Source organism: Manihot esculenta, chromosome 12, assembly GCF_001659605.2.
Source record: "Manihot esculenta cultivar AM560-2 chromosome 12, M.esculenta_v8, whole genome shotgun sequence".
NCBI lineage: Eukaryota > Viridiplantae > Streptophyta > Magnoliopsida > Malpighiales > Euphorbiaceae > Manihot > Manihot esculenta.
In genome coordinates, this window is record NC_035172.2 from 27508401 (window position 1) to 27527475 (window position 19075).

A 19075-nucleotide genomic window follows, 5' to 3' on the forward strand; every position below is an offset into this window, starting at 1 on the left:
CTCCTCCCAACTCGGCAATGGGTCTGTTGGGGGTTTGGTGTAAATATTATTTTTTTAAATTTTTTGTAGAGATTCAATATGTAAAGAGTCTTTTTGGCTGCACAACTTGTGTTTTTTAGTTTCTTCATTTTGTTGTTGGTGGTTTGTATTTCTATAGGTTGAGATTTTCATTAGCTCTTTTTCCCATTTTGTTCTTTACCAACGAAGGTGATATAATAGTGGTTAGTAGAGAAGTTTCTATCGACGCATGTAGTGGATAAAAAGTATACCTATACCCTTTTACTGTCTCTAATTGAACTGGATGTTTTCTTTTTTTCTTGGTGAAAATCATTTGTAGTGGTTGTTAAAGATCTATCCTCCTACATAGTGGCGTTTCCATTTATCTGTGCTGCAATTCAAAAATTGAATGTGCTTTTTTTTTCTTTAAGATATGTTTTGCCTTTGATTTGCATTAGTGGGCCAAGATCTTTATTCTTCTCTTTCATAATTCAGTATGTGAGTTATAGCCTAATGGGCTAGTCTAGAGAGAGTTTTTCAGCCTTGAAGGTATTTCCTTCTTAATTGATAAGTGACTTTTGATTTTCCGTTGGTCAAAACTTAACTCATGAATTATAGGGTTCCAATGCAGTGGGTTTCCTTGAATTTTATATTTTTTTAGATCCTAGAAGGGTCTTTGAATAATATATTTGAAGTTGAAGATATATTTTTTTTATCTATGGATAAAAACAAGATAATTCGTAGATAAAGACTATTAATATAAAAAAAATTTAAAATTTTTTATTATTTTATAATTTAATTCCAATATTTAAAAGTGGATACAGTTGAACTTAAAATTTTTAATTTTTTTTTTATCCTTGTTTGATATGGTGTAAAAGGTTATTTCTTTCTATTTGCCACAAATTTCAAAAGAAATTAAAATAAGTGTCAAATTTATTGATTTCTTTCTTTTTAGATAACTTTTAAATAACTAATGCTAATATATTTTATTATATTTGTTATACAAACCATAAAATAGAAAATATAGTTTCATAATCTATAATTGTACTATTTGATCTTATAAATTTCAATCCTCAAAGCACTGTTTAATAATATAAACCAACACTTGAATACACAAACACAAATATTATATTAAAAGCATGCATGATTAAAATCTAAAAATATTAAAATATTTAAAATGAGAAAGCAGAAAGAAGACTTTTGTAATTTCTTATATCAGACCAAATAGAGATGAAGAATCATAATGGGGTTTTAAGAATATAGTGGTGAAAGGGATAAATTTAGAGATTTTGAGTCAATCGTATTAATTTTAAAAATTTAATTAAATAGTAAAATAATAAAAAATTTTGAATTATTTTTTATTAACAGCTTTTATCTATTTGAATATAATCAAATAATTCATGATATTTTTATATCATTTAAAATTGAATTTATTTAAAATAAAATTTATAATTTACTAAATTTTAATAAGTTGTATTAAATTTTAGACTTTTTTATGCCGATGGACCAATATAATATTATTATCTTAGTAGCAATTTTTTTGTTCTGCCATGTTTGTGAAAGGCAATTGCCCTTGACTTTCATAATAACGCATGCTTCACGTATGAAATTCACCTTATACGACATTTAGGTAAATGAAAAGAAGGCTTTCAAAAATTGTACTTTAAATGAGCATATTCATAGCGTGAAAGCGAGAGTTTAAGAGCAATGTTGTTTTTGTTTTTTATCAAAAGAATAGCAACAGCGTTTATTCTAAAAAAATAATTTATTTTTTGTATCAAAAATATATTAAAATTAATAAATTTTTTTCTATTTTTAAAATCAAACATTTTAATCTTTATATTTTAATTTTAAATCGAAAATCAATTCATAAAAATATATATATATATTTTTTCAGTTTTATAATGATAATTTCAGAAATAATTAACTGAAAATTATATATATTGATATCTAATTTAACTAAATTAAAAAATAAGAACTAAATTATTGTGTTTTAAAAATAAAAGTAATATATATATGTATATGTTAATTTTGATGTATCTAAAATTTAAAATTAATTTATTTTTTCTTATAGAATGTAAGGTATATTTAGGTATTTTATGATTTAACGTTTTGAACATTATTTTTATTGTACGTTAGGATTTGTAATTTTCACCAAATATCTAATGATGTCAAAATTGAATTATTTTAAGTACAACAATCTTGCCTTGTAATAAAAATTTCTTAAATTTTCAATAATAAAAACAAATAAAATAAAGAGTATTTAAAAAGGCCTAGTTACAAAAATGATACAAACATTTTCATATTTTAGCAATCGATTTGAAATGTTCAAAATTTGGTATTATTTGGTAAATTTTTAAAGTTTGTAAATATTTTATCTATTTTTTTTAAAAATGTGAAATATTATTGTAATATTATCCAATTTTTTGCCAAATGCTTCTGCTTCATTTTCTAGTTGATTCAATGATATTATTATCATCAATTTTTTCTAAATTTTATTTTGACATTCATGATTCATCAAAATTTTCAGTCTTTTAGTTTTAATCGCATATTTTCACTACAGCATACAAACTGAAAATATAGTTATGACTTTTCGTGAATATAATAATTTTATTATTGATATTTTAAATTATTATTAATTTATTTCAATAATTACTTTTTTTATAATTTAGTTGATAAATTTTATTGCTATATTTTTATTTTTATAGTGTTTTTTAATAAAATTAGATTTTCAATTATAGTTGCAGACAAATTTGAGAAATAAAATTTAAGCTTTGATCTAAAAATTTAAATAAAAGTTTAATAATTTTTAAAAATTTAGTTAATCGCATCAAAATTTAAAATTTTAAATTATAATGCTAAAAAAGTTGATATATTTTTATAATAAGTATTGATATATTTCTATAATAAGCAGAAAAAGATTTCAAAAGAATTAACTCTTTATTTGGGAAAAGAACAAAGAAAAAGTCATGTTATTTATCGTTTTGATACTGAGTTTGTATATGAGGAGAGTGGAGGGGACGGAAATATAGAGTGAAAAATAAAAAATAGAAGTTTCACTTTTGTTTGTGTAGTGTCTTTTCAAAGACAATCCTCTAATTAGTTTCTTTCTTTTCCTAAAAAAAATTAAATGAAGTATTAATGATATTTTTTATTCTTATTTGTTAATAATAGTTTCTTGTTTTTGTCACCGTTAGTTAAATTCATGCTAACATGCTTTTATTGAAAAAGAAAAAAGAATTGAGAGCTTAAGTATAGAAATGCAAAATTAGAGTGTGCTTTTTCATGTTTTTATATATTCTTTTTATTTTATAATTTTATCTACTTTTATTTTTTATTTATATTAAAAATTTAATTATTTTAATTATTTTTTTTTCAATCTTTCATTTATACTAATCTTTAATAAAAATAGTGATATTAAGTATTATTGAAATAATAAAATTATTATTAATAATTCTATGGTTTGAGAATTAAATATTAAAGAGATTTATTAAATTCTCATCAGAAAAAAAAAGCAATTAATAGGAGATTGTATTAATAATAAAATAAAATTAAATATTAAATATTAAATAAGTTATATAATAATCAACTTTTATGTTAGTCATAATGTAAAAAAAAATGACAATATTTTAAAACATTTAAATATAGAAAAATAATAAAAATTATGGAACTTATGTCATGCATTATTTAACAATTTAATAAAATTCGAGAAAATAACTACATATATTAATCTATATCCTCTATTAAAAGGATCCAATATAACAAATTCACTTAGAAAGTATAAGCCAGTTTAAAATCAATAATTTTATGATAATTCAATTAAATTAATTTTTTATTTATTGAATTTTTAACTAAAAAGTATATTTTAAAAAAGTGAAACTATTTAAAGCACATTGAAAAATTTTCAAATACAGGGTAAGTGCGTGACGAGTTAAGTTTTTAAATTTCAGGTTTACCAATAAACGTTACGATTAAAACGCGCACTCAAATAACTCAAAATGATGTATTAAAAAATAACACATATGGGTTAAAACTTGAAGCAGTTTCACATGCACGGGATAAGATCGACTTTCCAGATATCGACACGTGTCCGTTTCTTGCCCGGCATGATGCGTGCATCTGCCCCTCCTGCGCCTAGCAAATTCCACCCTAACCCATCTCTCTTTCTCTCTCAGATATTTTATTTTTCCCTATGATTTTTATTACGAAAATTCCAGTCCCTAATAAATGAAGAGACATCCATAAAAATCCAAAACACAGAAAAATACAGTATTTTAAAAGGAAAACGACGACCGAAAAAGATTCCTGTTTTTTCTCTCCAAGAGAAACTAAGCTAATGCAGATAAAATGGAAACTGTGATATGTGGTACAGACTACAGAGTGAATCAAAGAGAAGAAAATTTGCAGAGAAACAGACAGAAAATCGAAAGAGAGAATTTACTATGCGTGTATGTTTGTGAGAGAGAGAGAAAGAGGACTTAGCATTAAAGTATGAAATTTTAAGAATCGAAAGTTAACTTTCGTTATTTAACTGTTTGCTCTTCTCTAAGTGGATTTTGCAATTTCTGCAAATTTTCTCTTCGTTGCAGAAGAAGCATTCTCCGTATAAACTTAGTACAAAAGAACAAACAGAAGCCTCAGCTTCTAATAATTCTAACTTATAAATAGAGAGAGAGAGAGCTGTACATTAAACCACAAAGAGAGGAAGAAACAATAGAAGAAGAAGAAGAAGAAGAAACCTAGAGGAAGATATGGCTAGTTTTCTAGGAAATTAAATTAGAAGTCGCAGTACCTAAAGACATGATAAATTCATCAGAGATGAGAAGCCATTAATTGTTTCTGATTCTTCTTTTGGTTCCCTTTACGGCTTTAATCGCACCCACTCGTACCGTCCTTCCAGTGGCTCGTCCTTGACGATATCGTAGTTATACCTGCATCACAATGAAAATTGAGTTTTATTCTACTTTTAGATTCTCGGTTATCGTGCATCATTTTCTCGGAAAACAAACAGACGCGGCGGAAAAGCTAAATTTAATGCTGATGAGACATGTGCATGCATGAGTGTTGGTGAAAATTTTTATTTTGCATACTTGTCTGCAAATTGTTTTTGGATATTCTTCTCGGCTTCTGCGAAGAATTCATCGAGTTCAGACTCCGTTGGCATCTTCTCAGCCGTTGATCTGCGGCGAGAATTCGCCTTCGATAATGGTCTCGCCGTCGATTCCAGTTCGTCTGATGATTCCGCTTGAAGTTGGCTTGACGGCGTAGCTTCTCTTCTGTGCGTGGAGAACAAAAAAAATTAAGGCCAGTGGACGTGTATAAATAGTTAAAATAGTAGAGGAGTGAGAAAGACATCGAAATGGAATTTTAAAAACGGAAGAATTAAATGGATCGCTCATAGTTTGAATTTCGAAATTGAAGGACGTGCGACGCACACTGAATTAAAAATAAAGAAAATTTTATAAGTAACCTTTCGCCACGGCTAAAATACACCGACGTTTCAACTTCAACGCTCGCAGTCACTGCCTGCAAAAAGAGGATAAAAAGAAATTTTGAGAAAACCAGATAGCAATTGAAATGTAGGAAAGCAATTAAAGCGGAACAAACCGATAATTCAAGTGGAATTCATGAAGGCACAATTGAATTTAATAATCTGTAATCCGAATATTTCAAATTTCACCTCCAGATCTGCTAATTTATTAATTCTTTGATCACTTGATCCATAACTCGAGCAACAAGAAGCGGAGGCATGATCCGAGCTAGGGCTGGAGCATCTATCCTGAATTACTGTCCGAGGATCGGGATTTATTTCCGGTGAAAGTGAAATTGAAACTGAATTCTCAGGCGTAATTAAGACTCGTCTTCTGGAGCTACTCCTTAGTTGAATATATGACGCGGACATCATCAGTTCTCGATTATTCACTTTCCTCTTCCTTGAAGCACCAGTAGCTGCAGCAGCAGCAGCCGCCGCCGCCGCAGCCAATGTGCGAGCTCTGGTTCGCACACCGACTTGGGCCATTTCCATCATCGAAATGATCTCTGCAAAGCAATTCCACTCCACTTTGTTCACCTTCTATATCTCTTTCTCGCTGGCTTGCTTGTGCTATGATGATGATGGGAAAAAGTGAGATTTAATGGTGAGGATTTGGCTCTGGGTGGGCTTTGTAAGAGAGTAGAGAAAGAGCTAAAAGGACAAGAGAATTGCTCAAATGGTGCTATTTTGGTTGCGTGGTGGTGGGGGGTACTGGTGGTCCCGGAGTTCCGTTAATAGTGACGGGGAATCTGCTGTAACGGGGAATTTGACGGCGCCGTTATAGAGATCGCCAAGGCCGTTGGGAGGGAATGCGCCGAATTCTATGCAAATGAGTGAGAGCCACGTGGGCCTGCGCACGTTAGGGAAGAATTAACAGTGGACAGTAATGATTGTATGTGAAGGTGGAAGTTAGAAACGGGTCACTGAATTACAAAACGGGACAGAGAAGCGCGTGCGGTTGGTATTACTGCCTACAAATGTCCGTTTGGTGTGGAGCATAATTATTATTATGTATATAATGTGCTATTTTACCTTACCGGCCTTCTAAGTGTTCTTCGTTTATTATGTAACGTGTGGTTTGTTTATAGAATTCGAGTTGAAAAGTAAAGTGTGGTTTGTTTAGAAAATATATCGAGTCAATTTAAACATTCATCAAGTCGAATAAATCGATTTTCAATAATTCAATACTTTAATTCATTTATAATCTTTGTGAATTTTAAATTAAAAATAAAATTTTATAATTAAATAATTTTAGTTAAACGATATATTTATAAACATGCTTGTTAATTTATTAAATAAATGAATTTTTAAAATTTAACAAATTGAATATCTAACACATTTAAATATAATTTGTCATTAAAAGAGTTTAAATTAAATTTGAGTTTATTAATAAATATTAAAATAAATAATACAATATTATAAAGAGTTAAATTTTTATAAATAAATAAATATTTTTTAAAAATATTTTATTATTTAGTGAACTGATCTGTAATTGATAAATGAGAGACTGAATTAAAATAAGATTTAGTTATAAGTGATATAAAAAAGAATAAAATTAGAATAAAAACTAGTTCAAGTCATGTGGCTATGATGTGATAATACAAATTTCTGTGGTATTTTTTTTTTGGACAGTTTTACTATGTTTAGTAATATTAATAAATTTAAATTGATATAATTTATATTTCTATAGATAATATAACTTACGTTTAAATATAAAAGGGATTGAGAACACGTGCTTTTCGCCTGACAATGACTCATTCTCACAAAGACTAACCCGATCAAGGGCTGCATAGGAATCGAGATCGGATCAATTGAATTTAGATTTGAAAATTGCTTCATTCGGTCTCGATTCTTCGCTTTACGATTTATAAAAGTCAGCGATTCGATTGCCAACTTTGTTCTTCTTTTTTTTTTTTTTTTTTCTTTAATCTCTTTGTAATTACCTTTACGCGTTCTCCGGTGCACTGGAAGTATTCTGTGCATAGTGTGCAATGGTCACATGATGAGACCTGGTCGGCAGCAGACTGATTTCAGCTTGGTTTCGGTTTAAAACCAATTCAGTTTGCAATCACTATTTTCTATACACCCAATAAAATTGTTTGATGAATATGATCAAATATGAATTAAAATAAATAAAAGTGGATAGTATGTGATCTTTTTTATGAAAAGATATATTTGTCTGTATTTTAGATTCATAATAAATTAAATCTAAATAATTTTTTTGAATTAAAGTGGTTTATATAATTCTTTATAAAAATATATTATAAAGTGTACCACGTAATTTTATCGTTGGTATTTTTAATGATCAGTAAATAGTGAGTAATTTATTTTAGTAACTAATTTTTTAGTAATTTGATTGATAAATTTCTTTATTATTGTGTTTGATTAGTTTAAATTTTGATTCATAATAATAAAAATAAAATAAATTTAAATTTTGTATAATTGATGCTGTTTGTTAACATATCGTAAAATTATGATTAAAGAATTAAAAATAATAACATTAACATATACTCAATCGATAGGATTATATTGATAAATATTAACTATTAAGACCCCGATTGCAATTAAATTTATTTATTTTTATCAAATTTCAACTATTAATGTGTATATATACAGATTAGTAAATATATGTATTTTACTAAAAGATTCCTTAATGTATTTATGATTAAGAAAATAAAAATTAATATATGTTATATATCCATACTTGCAATTAAGAACAGATTAGAGTGTGCGTGAGTTTGTGTCTGTATAAATTGATTCTTTATTTCAGTTCTAATTTGGTTTTTGATAAAATTTTAAATTAAATTAAAACACTAAAATAAGTTGGTTTGATTCAGTTCTATGGTTCATTAGTTTAGCCTCTCTAGAATTAAGTTATGATAGAGATACATGACATATTTCAAAATAATGAAGAATTAAAGGTTTTTTTATTATTATTTTCATTGAAGAAAAAAAAAATACAATTATTATAAAAAAAAATTCTTTTAGCTAATCTCTATAAGTGACTTAAATGACTATAAATTTTAAATTTAAAAATAGTATTGGGAGTGATTAGAAAAGTGAAAACAAGGGAAAATATAATTTTATCGTTTTGGACAAATTTAAAATATTTATAAACAGAATCAAATTATTGGTATTAGATTTAAATTTATTTTTAAAAAATTAAGGTATTTTTGAATGGTTTGTTGATACCAATAAAATAAAAAAAAAATCTCTAAAATTATTTAAATATTAGACTTTGAATATATAATAGTTTTGAATTCAATCTCTTCAAAAAGTAAATTTTTTATTTTACAATAGTCTACTCCGGTTCAATTACCAAACTTTTATCATTGAATTAGCCATAGTGTATGACTTGTTGATTTTTTAAAGTCAAAATTAAAAAAAAAAAAAGATTAGCGATTAACTCATACTATGAACTAATAAATATACAATTGTTCCTACAAGGGGATTGAGGCAAGGAGACCCCTTATCGCCGTACTTGTTTATTCTTTGTGCTGAGGGGCTTTCCCGTCTCCTGCAAAATTGTATAAGCAGTGGAAGCCTTCATGGGTATAGGCTTTCTCGGGGTGGCCCGCAGATTTCTCACCTTTTTTTCGCAGATGATAGCTTGATCTTCTTCCGAGCAAGTGTTCAGGAGGCTTTGGAACTCAAGCGTATCCTTCGCATGTATGAAAATGCATCTGGACAGGTGATAAACCTTCAGAAATCATCTATCTCCTTTAGTAGGTACACTCCTGTGGCTCTTCGGGACTCTGTATGCTCAGTACTTCAGGTTGAGGAGAAACCAGATTTTGGAAATTATTTAGGACTTCCTTCTCATGTTGGGAATAATAAGAGGGAAGTGTTCAGTTTTGTTAAGGATAGATTGTGGAAAAGGCTGAATTCTTGGAAGCATCGGGCACTGTCTCAAGCAGGTAAGGAGGTTCTCTTGAAAACAGTCCTCCAAGCTTTGCCAAACTATGTGATGAGCTTATTTTTACTTCCTCGGACTCTTTGTGATGAACTGCAACGCATGATGACTAGATATTGGTGGAGTAAGGGGGCGGATCAAAATCGGGGTATTCATTGGCTGGGTTGGCACAGAATGGCAAAGCACAAATCTGATGGCGGGCTAGGTTTCAAAATTCTTCATAAGTTTAACTTGGCCATGCTTGGGAAGCAGGGCTGGCACATTATCAACAGGCCTCAGTCCTTAGTGGCTCGTGTCCTTAAGGCCAGCTATTTTTCGACACAATCTTTCTTTGAAGCTCCTTTGGGAAGTAACCCTAGTTTTTTTGTGGCGCAGCATATGGGAAACTCGGGGTCTGATTCGAGCTGGGGCTTACTGGAGGATTGGGAATGGTCAGTCAGTTTCAGTCTGGGGGCAACCCTGGTTGAGAGAGCTGCCTGAGTCCCTGGTTTCCACAACCCCTCCTTTGAACTATGCTAGAGTTGTTGTTTCAGATCTCATAATTAACCACAGATGGAACGAGAGTTTAATTGCACAGATGTTCAACGAAAGAGATAGAAGTTGTATTTTGAACATCCCTCTTAGTCTTTCATCGTGTTCTGATACATGGTGCTGGAAATTCGAGTCCAAAGGTCACTATTCGGTTAAGAGTGCATATAGGTTCCTGGTTGATGGCTTTCAACATAGGGAAGGGAGCGAGATATGGAAAAGGTTCTGGAAAGCTAAAGTTCCCCCAAAAGTGCTCAATTTCTGCTGGCGGGCTCTAGTTAATGTTGTCCCTTGCCTCTCGTCAGTTCAGTCCAAGAGAGTCCCAGTTGATCCTTCATGCCCGTTGTGTCATGTAGCCCCTGAGAATGTCTTGCATATTCTGATTCAGTGCCCTTTTGCCCGCAGCTGCTGGTTAAGCTCGCCGTTGGGTTGGCCTGCGCCTTCTGCATCTTCTTTAAATGAGTGGTTTTCTTTAGCCTTCTCTTATGCTTCTGTGGAAAATGCCTCCCTTATGCTAATGATCTTATGGGCTTTGTGGCAAAATAGGAACAATGTTGTATGGAAGGGCCAGGGTCAGACTGCGAGTGGTGTGTTCTTCATGGCTCTGAATTTTTTGCAGCAATGGAAAGCAGCCCGGGTCGTGTCCTCAGTAAGCACCATTGTCAACCCGGCTCGCCCGATCTGGTCTCCTCCGCCACACGGTTGGATCAAGGCGAACATTGACGCCTCTTTAAGCTTGCAACGAGGTTCGGTAGGTTTCGGTTGTGTAATCCGGAAGGATGATGGGAGTTTTGTGGCTGCTAGAGCAGGCTCTTTTTATAGCCAGATGGATGCAAAGTGTGCTGAAACTATAGCATTCCGGGAAGCATTGAGCTGGATTAAAGAGTGTGGATGGGATCGAGTTCTTTTCGAATTGGATGCTCAGGTACTTGTGATGTCAGTTAATTGTGTTTTGTTAGATGATTTATCGTCTTTTGGCCTTTTGGTTCAAGATTGTAAACTGCTTCTATCTAGTTATGAGGAAGCAAAGTGTGTTTTTGTTCATAGATCTGCGAATGATGTCGCTCATGTTCTAGCAACATCGGCTCATTCTGAGTCAGGTCAAGGAGTTTGGATTGATATCCCTCCTCCTCATATTGTTTCTTTGTTCTCTTTGAATTAATGAAGTTTTCTTGTTATTTCAAAAAAAAAAAATAATTAACTCATCGATTAATGAAGGAATAATATTATTATTTTTATTGAATAAAATATCAAAGTAGATGATAAATAGGCTTAAGGAAATAGAATTTTAGAAAGCGCAAAAAGCTCACTTATTTAATTTGGTTTACACTACCAAAATAACTTCTTAAAAGGTTGCGCATATTATCTTTCACTTGTACATGGAAAATAACTCAGTTATGTAACCTTAGTAAGTTGCACATTTTTAATTAAGTGCAAAAAAAAATCTTTTAATTTATTATATTTTAAATTATACTAGTGAATTCTGTAAAAATATACTCCTTAAAAAATATATTTATAAAAAAATAAAATATTTTAAACCATATGAAATCCGTAGGTTTGGCATTATAGTTTGAACGAAAACTTTTTTCTTTTATATATAAAAAAATTATTTTTGTAATTTTAGTGTTTTCATTACTTTTTTATTCCGTAATTTTTATCCATATTTATTAGTTATTTTAAAATTATTGTTTACCTTTTTTCTTATACTCTAATAACATATAAATTAACTATCATACTTTTATTTAATTTTATTATATTTCCGAGAAATCTTTTAAATTATTTCTTAATATTTAATAAAATTTAAATTAAAAAATTAATAAAAAAATTATTTTTTTGATATAAATAAAAAGAAAAAGTGAATAGAAGTCATAGGGCGGAGGGAGTATTAAACTACATTAAATTTAATTTTAAATTATATTTAATATTTTCTTAACTACCTAAAAAGTGATTTTAGCAACAATAGTTTTTGATGGCAAAACTAAACAGATCCTAAACTTTACTCAGCTGTAATGCAAAGTCACAAATTTTGAAAAGTAGAGCAAAGCTATAGCTGCCATCCAGCTTATAGGTGCTTGCATTTGTGCTATGCTGTCACTCAAATCCATAGCTACATATATATAATAGAACCTAAGAATATGTAATTAGGGCTTCAAATTCGACCGTTAATTTGAACCATCACCTCCTCAAACTATGCCATAATTAATAGTCTTTTGCACACTTACAGCTCATACTTGTGGAGAAATGCATGATTGCTTTTCTACCATTTAAAAATATTATGCTAACAAAAATGGTTAAAAGATCAAATTTATAATCTAAATTATATAGCTGAGATTAAAAATATTAAATTTTATTTTTTAATATAAAATTACTCATTAAAAATTAGGTGAGAGTTGGAAGGAACTTTTACGTTCTTGCTAGTGTATATATATAAAGAGAGAGAGAGAGAGAGAGAGAGAGAGAGAGAGAGAGAGAGAGAGAGAGAGAGAGAGAGAGGGAGGAGTATGCAATTTTAGGGCCAATGATGGGAAAAAGAAGAGGTAAGTAAAAGCATTAATGAAGAAATATGGAAATCACATCTTTCATACATGTAGCTTGTCACCAAAATTGGTACCATCACACGTGGGGCTGGATTTATTTGGACGCTCCAAATTGTTAGGCCATATGGACCACTGCCATTAAAAATCTATTTTAATTACCTTCTCTTAATCACCAACTGATTACCTTTGCATGCATGCATGCATGTTGTAATTTGATTTACATACAGCCAATCCCTCTCTCTCCCTCTCTTTCTGCTTGTTAGCTAGATAGAATTTTCTCTTACACGAGTTTTCTTCTTCTAGGTTACTAGCATCCGTTGTCTACTGACAACGCAGCTTTCCCTCGTCTCCTTTGAACAAGAGAAAAAGTTCTTTCCATATCTAGAAAATGGATTTCCCTTTCCTGCCTCCAGAGTTACACTGTAAATAGTTTTTCTTTGACAAGGTCTTTGGTTGTAGATTATGATGATGGGTTTATTTGTTGGAATACTGTTATGAAAACCTATAAGAAGAGCAATAAGATCAACTGTATGAACAGAAATTTTTTTATACACAATTGCAAAGGGTGACATATTTGTAGAGTTGTGGATAAAACTGTTGTAAACAAATTCTACTTGGGCAAGACCAAGATCTCAAGCAGTTTTCTTATTACTATAGATGCAACACAGAAAATTGCCAAGCGTGCGATTCACCACTTCAGTTTGGTCATCAGTTTGGGGATGGACAGTACTACTGTATCGAAATTCAGTCTCAAAATGCTTCCATAAAGTCACCTAAAATTGAGCTACAAACTTCACATCTCTGTTAGAAGTAATGGTCTTAGAAGTGTCATATAAATAAACAACCTCCTAGAAAAACAGTTTTGCAGTATGAGAATTATCATTAGTTTTTTTGTAAAGAATGAAATTCACCATTTTGGAGAACCTGTCAACAACAACAAAAATAGAATCAGATCCACGTTCAAAACGTGGAAGGCCAAGAATAAAATCAATAGACAAGTCCGCCCAAAGATATTCTGGAATAGGCAATGGAGTGTATAAGCCCGTATTCTGCGAATGACCCTTCTGAGTTTGACAAACTGTGTAATACCCGGCTAGATTTAGACATCGGAATTCCTACCGTCCGGTGGAATTCGAGGATGTCAGAGGTATCTAGAAGGGGCAGAGAAAGGTTTGCTTAACTGTTTTAAGTATTTTAAACGTGTAGACTGGAAAAGGACTTGAGTTTTGAAGAGAAAAGACCAAGGGAACAAAGTGCAGGTTCGGCCGCCGAAGGTAAAGTTCGGCCGCCGAAAGTGCCTTAGGTTTGGCTCCCGAAACTCCATGTTCGGCCGCCGAACGTTGCATGGTTTTGCATGCAGGTTTGGCCGCCGAAGCTGAGGCGGTCAGTCGCCTATAAGGACCCCCTCAGTCGGTGAAATGGATCAGATTAGCTTCCTTTTCACTTCCAAAGGTGAGTTCATGTTCCCCTTGGAAGGTTTTCATGTTTTTTCATCAACTCTTTCAAAGTTAGTAAGTTTTATGTTGTTTTTGGAAGGTTTTGTACTTTGAGCAAAGTTTGGGAAAGTTTGGAGCTTAGAACCTCCATAGCTTAGCCTTTGTTCTATAAGAGGTAAGGGTTGATCCTTCGTTTTTATGATGTTTTACATGAGTTTTATGAAGGGAAAAGAGAGTTTATGGGTAGATATGCATGTTTAGGGTTTTTTGGTGTTTTCTTGGTAAAAGCATGTATATGTGTTGTTTTGTAGTGTTTTTAAGGTAGTTTTGGACCCCTTTGTGCATATACTAGAGTATATGTATGGTAAGGAGTTGAGCTTTGCATGTTGTGAGAGTTTGGAGGATTGAGAGGTGAGGTTGTGCACGAAGCTGAGTTCTGGATGAACTCAGGTTCGGTAGCCGAAGGAGGATTCGGCCGCCGAACGTGCTGAGGAGGTGGCTTCGGCTGCCTAAGCTTGCTTGAGCTTGTCCCCGAAAGTTTGGACTTTCGGCTCTGGAGGAGAGGTTCGGCCGCCGAAGGTGCCGCCGAACATGCCCGACTTTCGTCTCTGGAGGAGACATTCGGCCGCCGAAGGTACTGTCGAAGGTGTTCTGTCCACCCTTCCTTTGCTTGTTTTGCATGCATAATTTGAGGTGTTCTAGAGGGGTTTTGGGGAGTTGTTTATCAGTTGCATAGAGTATGTTTGGTGCCTCATTTGTGTCCTCCATTGTAGGATTGGACCCGAGGAACCGAGGTGTTTAGCAGTAGTAGCTGCTTCAGAGGTAGAGGTAACCCAAAGTTAGCCAAGCAGGGGCTACAGGTGAGTGGAACTAAACTTGATATTTTAACTTGAGAAAGGACACGGTTCTTGCATGCTCCATGCATCATAAAATGCCATGTTATGTATTAGGTTGTGTTGCATTAGACTTCCCGAATATGATGCATTGCATAAGATGATATTTGTGTGGATGAATGTTGGATGATCCTTAGCCCTTGATATGAGCAGAGATACTATGAGGTCAGATGAGATATGGCATGGGGTAGCCATACCAGGTCGCTCCTGGATAGTCTAGGTCGCTCCTGGTACTATGAGATAGACAGTCAGCCTGTCAGATCAAATAGAGAAGTCCAGGTGAGGCCTAATCGCCCCTGGCACAGTTGGACAGGTCATGATATGAGACAGTTAAGAGAAGTCCAGGTGAGGCCTAATCGCCCCTGGCGCAGTTGGACATACTACTATGTATGTAGAGGGCTGTGGTGACAAGTTCATCCTTGAGATGATATGTTTGTGATGTGATGCATGTCATTAAAACATGTAATTAATGAATTGTTTTATTGTTCCTCCTCACTGGGCTATAGAGCTCATCCTACTCCCTTAACCCCAATTTTGCAGGTTTCGAGATAGTTATGGGCAGTCAGAGTCAGCAAGAGTCAAGAGTACAGTTCTGCGTGAATGTATGTTTGTAATAGCGTAGTGGACATGATGTAATTAAAAGATTAGTTGTAATGTAATGTATAGATATGTACTGTCATTTACTGGATAGACCTATGCTTTCCCTAGTTTCTTTGTTGTAGTGTGGTGTATGATTAATCCCTTGTACATGAATCCTGTTTTACGTTTCTTGATGAGAAATGTGTGTATCAGGCTTAATGTATGGCTTTGATGAGATACCAGTGGATTGTGTTACAGATTAAAAGGGTTTCAATCCCTTAACCCACAGCAGAGAGTAGTCACTGGTATAGGCCCTGAGGGCCATTTCAGATTGGCATATCTGAGTATCAGTAGTTAAGCCTGGAGAGTTTTATAGGATTGTTGAGTATTTTTAATCATGTATGGGATTTATCAGGTACACAGAGAGTATAGTCGGCTTGCTATGGGTCCCGGTGGCCTTAAGCCAATCTGGATCCTAGTGCCAGTGATGGTTCGGACTGTTACAGAGGGGTACCAATTTTCGGGCTGTTACAGATTGGTATCAGAGCATAGGGCCTCAAGAGTACGGTGTGTTGAGCATCTTTGTTCAAGGACTAGAGAAATCCCACATCGGAAAGAGGTGTTGTCTTGTATAGGAGGGTAAGCACAATAGGTAAAATCATGTCCACTAGGATAGGATGTGGAGTCCTGTCTTGCATGATGATGTGAAATGCCATGAGGAGATGCATGTGCATTCGTGATATGTGATATATATGTTGTGGATTCATGTGTTCTCACATGGATCATTTGATGTTTTGTGTGATGTTGTGCTTTTCAGAGGCAGGATGAGAGGAACTCGTCGATCTGCTAGATTGACTGGAGCTCCGCCGGAGAATAAGGGCATGGATGCCCATCTCCCTATTCTGCAAAGGGCAACGTCAGATAGATTAAGCAGAGAAGGTACATCAGGGGACCCTAGAAGGTCTGTTGATGAGGGTAGAAGGGGAGTAGCTCAGAGTAGTATGTCAGTGGATGTGAGGGACTCAGAGGAGGATGAACAGAGGAGAGAAGATAGTTTGGGCATGAATATGATAGGCAAGGATATGGGAGAGTTTCAAGTAGACACCCAGGCCTCGGGTTTTGTTCCACCTCAGTATTTACTCTACCCGCAAGGGCCAGGGTATCCGATGGGTGGTACATCAGATTTTCCTAGGTATAACCCATATCCCACCTTTATGCCCTATCCTTCCTTTTACCCGCCATATCCATCGCCACATCCACAGTATACCATGTTTCCACCCTTCTTTGGTTATCCAAGTTCAGTAAACCCTACCCCAGGGAATGTTGCGCCTTCTCCACCACCAGTAGAACCAGTAGCCCCAATTGTCCAAACACCCAAGCCTAGTTCATCTGGAGGAAGTAGGGTAAAGATGACAGACTATGTGAGGTTGGATGTTCCCAAGTTTGAAACAGGTGATGACCCTTTGGAGTATCTGAGAATGGTCAAGATGATAACTGATGAGTTGGGAGCCAGTGAGAGTAGAGCCATTCAGATGGCAGGGTTCACATTGAAATGTAAGAAGGCAAGGGAATGGTTCAAACAGTATGTGGATCCGAGAGTAGAAAGTTTATCCTGGGAGCAGTTTGCTCATGAGTTTGTAGGAAGGATTTTTCTAGACAGGTCAAGGGAGAGTTTCCATTAGATAGTAGATATGGCACAAAAGCTGGAGGCTAGTGCCAAACTTGCAGGGACAAGTGATGTTAATCTCTCCCCTCTGCATGAGGCTGGTATAAAGAGTAAGAAGGGAGGTAGAGGTCTCAGAAAAGCAAAGAAGAACAAGTTTTGGAAACAGATAAAGTCTGGTTTGGGAATAGGTGAGGGATCGAGCTCTGGTTTGACCAACTCCAAATGTCCGAGGTGCGGTAGGCCGCACAAGGGAGTCTGTCTAGTAGGGACAACAGCATGTTTCAGGTGCGGACAGGAGGGGCACATAGCACGTGAGTGTTCCACCGCGACTTTGCTACTACAGTCCCAGCAGACAGCCTCAGACAGAGTGGCTCAGCCAGGAGCTCTAGCCATGGCGCTGGGCAGAGGCAGAGGGAGTGAGATCACTCCTTCTTCCACAGGTTCCCTAGGTGAAGGTCCATCAGTACCAGTACGGATCTTCGCTTTGACGCAGCAGGCGGCTCACACATCGGACATGGCGGTGACATGTACTTTTCACTTCCATATGTTTTGATGTGTCTGCTCTGAGAGACTCTGATGTTTCGCTTTCCTTAGGGCCTTGAGAGCCAGAGAGAGTAGGGGTTTGATAGTTTCTGGGCTTAGAATGTCCTCTTTGGTTTAATAGACCCAAGTGTGATCCATCAGCGGCAGATTCAGTCTGCCAGTTGAGTTCAGTGCTAGTTATGAGTAGGTGCCTTCCAGCTGACCTAGTGGTTCTAGAGTGATTGTTTGACGTCATTCTAGGGGTGGATGGGCTAACTACTCATAGTATTGCTTTAGATAGCAGAGACAGAGTATAGAGGCTTAGAGATCAGGGTGGATCACAAGTAGTTTGCTGAGGGGACAGTGTAGAGATGCCTGGAATTTGATATCAGCCCTATAGGCTCTTAAACTGTAGGAGAGGGTATCAGAGGTTCTTGCTTATGTCAGAGAATATAGCAGTTAGTCAGATTAGGAGGGGAACCAGTTTTAGTGCCCGCAGCCAGAGAAAATTTTTCGATGTTGTCCTAAACAAGCCGTTAGGTTTACCACCTGCTAAGAGAATAGAATGGGATATAGGAATGGTGTCTAGACCTAGAACCATTCCTAGTCTTCTCTGCAGGATGGCACCAGTAGAGTGAGAGAAATAGTAACGTGTAGGAGAGGTAAATGTTCAGAGCAGAAGTTCAGAGATACAGGGTTAGAAACAAGTGAGTAGTTAGAGGTTAGTGAGCCAGGAAAGAGCTCGAGAGTGTTGCTCTGAGATGCTATAGTCGTGGATTTTATAAATCCAGGTATAGCGAGAGTGATCTCTCATCTCCGAGTGTAGCCCTCAAGTATAAGAAATAATGCAGAAGAAAAGTAAGTAAAATAAAAGTAAGTGAAATAGATCGAAGAGAAGAGGAAATGAGGTAGAATAGAGCAGAGAAAGAACAGAATAGAATAAAGAAAAGTAAATAGTGTAAGTTCGGGAGGAGCTTTCAGTTTTAGTCTGGGATCACGTGGCGGTTGAGGCAGAGGAAAGGGTGAGCCTTTTCTTTAGATTCCCGAGGGAAGTTCCGTTAGCCTTAGCTCGGATCTTCATCCTGACTCAGTAGGAGGCTATCACATTAAACACAGTGACGTCAGGTACGTTCACTTGTGGAAGTGTTTGGATGTGTATGCTTTTTGTTTTGACCCCTAATGTTTCTCTTTCCTTGTTGCTTAGTGAGCCATTGATAGAGTGGGTTTGATGACTTCTGGGCTTAGAGTGTTTTCTTTGGTTAGTGGACCCGAGTATGCTCCATCTGAGGCAGAGTCAGTCAGTCAAATCAGTTCAGAGTTTGTGGTGAGTAGATGCGATCCAGCTGACCTTATGGTTCTAGTTGACTATGTGATGTCATTCTAGGGCAGATTGGCTAGCTACTCATAGTATTACCTGTGTCTGCAGAGACAAGGTAAGAGAGTATAGAATGCAAGATGGATCAGAGGCAGT

At 34.6% G+C, this 19075-nt stretch overlaps 2 protein-coding genes across 2 annotated transcripts; one reads left to right on the forward strand and one right to left on the reverse strand.

The window, feature by feature from the left end:
* Nucleotides 1-4475: 4475 nt before the first annotated feature.
* On the reverse strand, nt 4476-6179 carry LOC110627369 (cyclin-dependent kinase inhibitor 7). The gene is made up of 4 exons (XM_021773654.2): nt 5678-6179; nt 5468-5523; nt 5088-5273; nt 4476-4928 (listed from the first exon to the last, which is right to left on the reverse strand). The coding sequence occupies exons 1-4, from the start codon at nt 6023-6025 to the stop codon at nt 4859-4861; spliced, it is 660 nt and encodes a 219-aa protein (XP_021629346.1). The 5' UTR covers nt 6026-6179; the 3' UTR covers nt 4476-4858.
* Nucleotides 6180-10020: 3841 nt separating this feature from the next.
* LOC110627603 lies at nt 10021-18242 on the forward strand. The gene is made up of 2 exons (XM_021773950.1): nt 10021-10856; nt 18020-18242. The coding sequence occupies exons 1-2, from the start codon at nt 10021-10023 to the stop codon at nt 18240-18242; spliced, it is 1059 nt and encodes a 352-aa protein (XP_021629642.1).
* The last annotated feature ends 833 nt before the right edge of the window (nt 18243-19075 follow it).

What these genes read in the sequence shown, in the direction of transcription:
- LOC110627369 (XM_021773654.2), bottom strand. Translation starts at nt 6,025, where the DNA reads ATGATGGAAATGGCCCAAGTCGGTGTGCGAACCAGAGCTCGCACATTG. An exon ending in ATAAATTAGCAGATCTGGAG is followed by an intron (nt 5,524 to 5,677) that starts GTGAAATTTGAA and finishes CTCTTTTTGCAG; the next exon opens with GCAGTGACTGCGAGCGTTGA. An exon ending in TATTTTAGCCGTGGCGAAAG is followed by an intron (nt 5,274 to 5,467) that starts GTTACTTATAAA and finishes CTCCACGCACAG; the next exon opens with AAGAGAAGCTACGCCGTCAA.
- LOC110627603 (XM_021773950.1), top strand. Translation starts at nt 10,021, where the DNA reads ATGTTCAACGAAAGAGATAGAAGTTGTATTTTGAACATCCCTCTTAGT. An exon ending in GCATTGAGCTGGATTAAAGA is followed by an intron (nt 10,857 to 18,019) that starts GTGTGGATGGGA and finishes CTTAAACTGTAG; the next exon opens with GAGAGGGTATCAGAGGTTCT.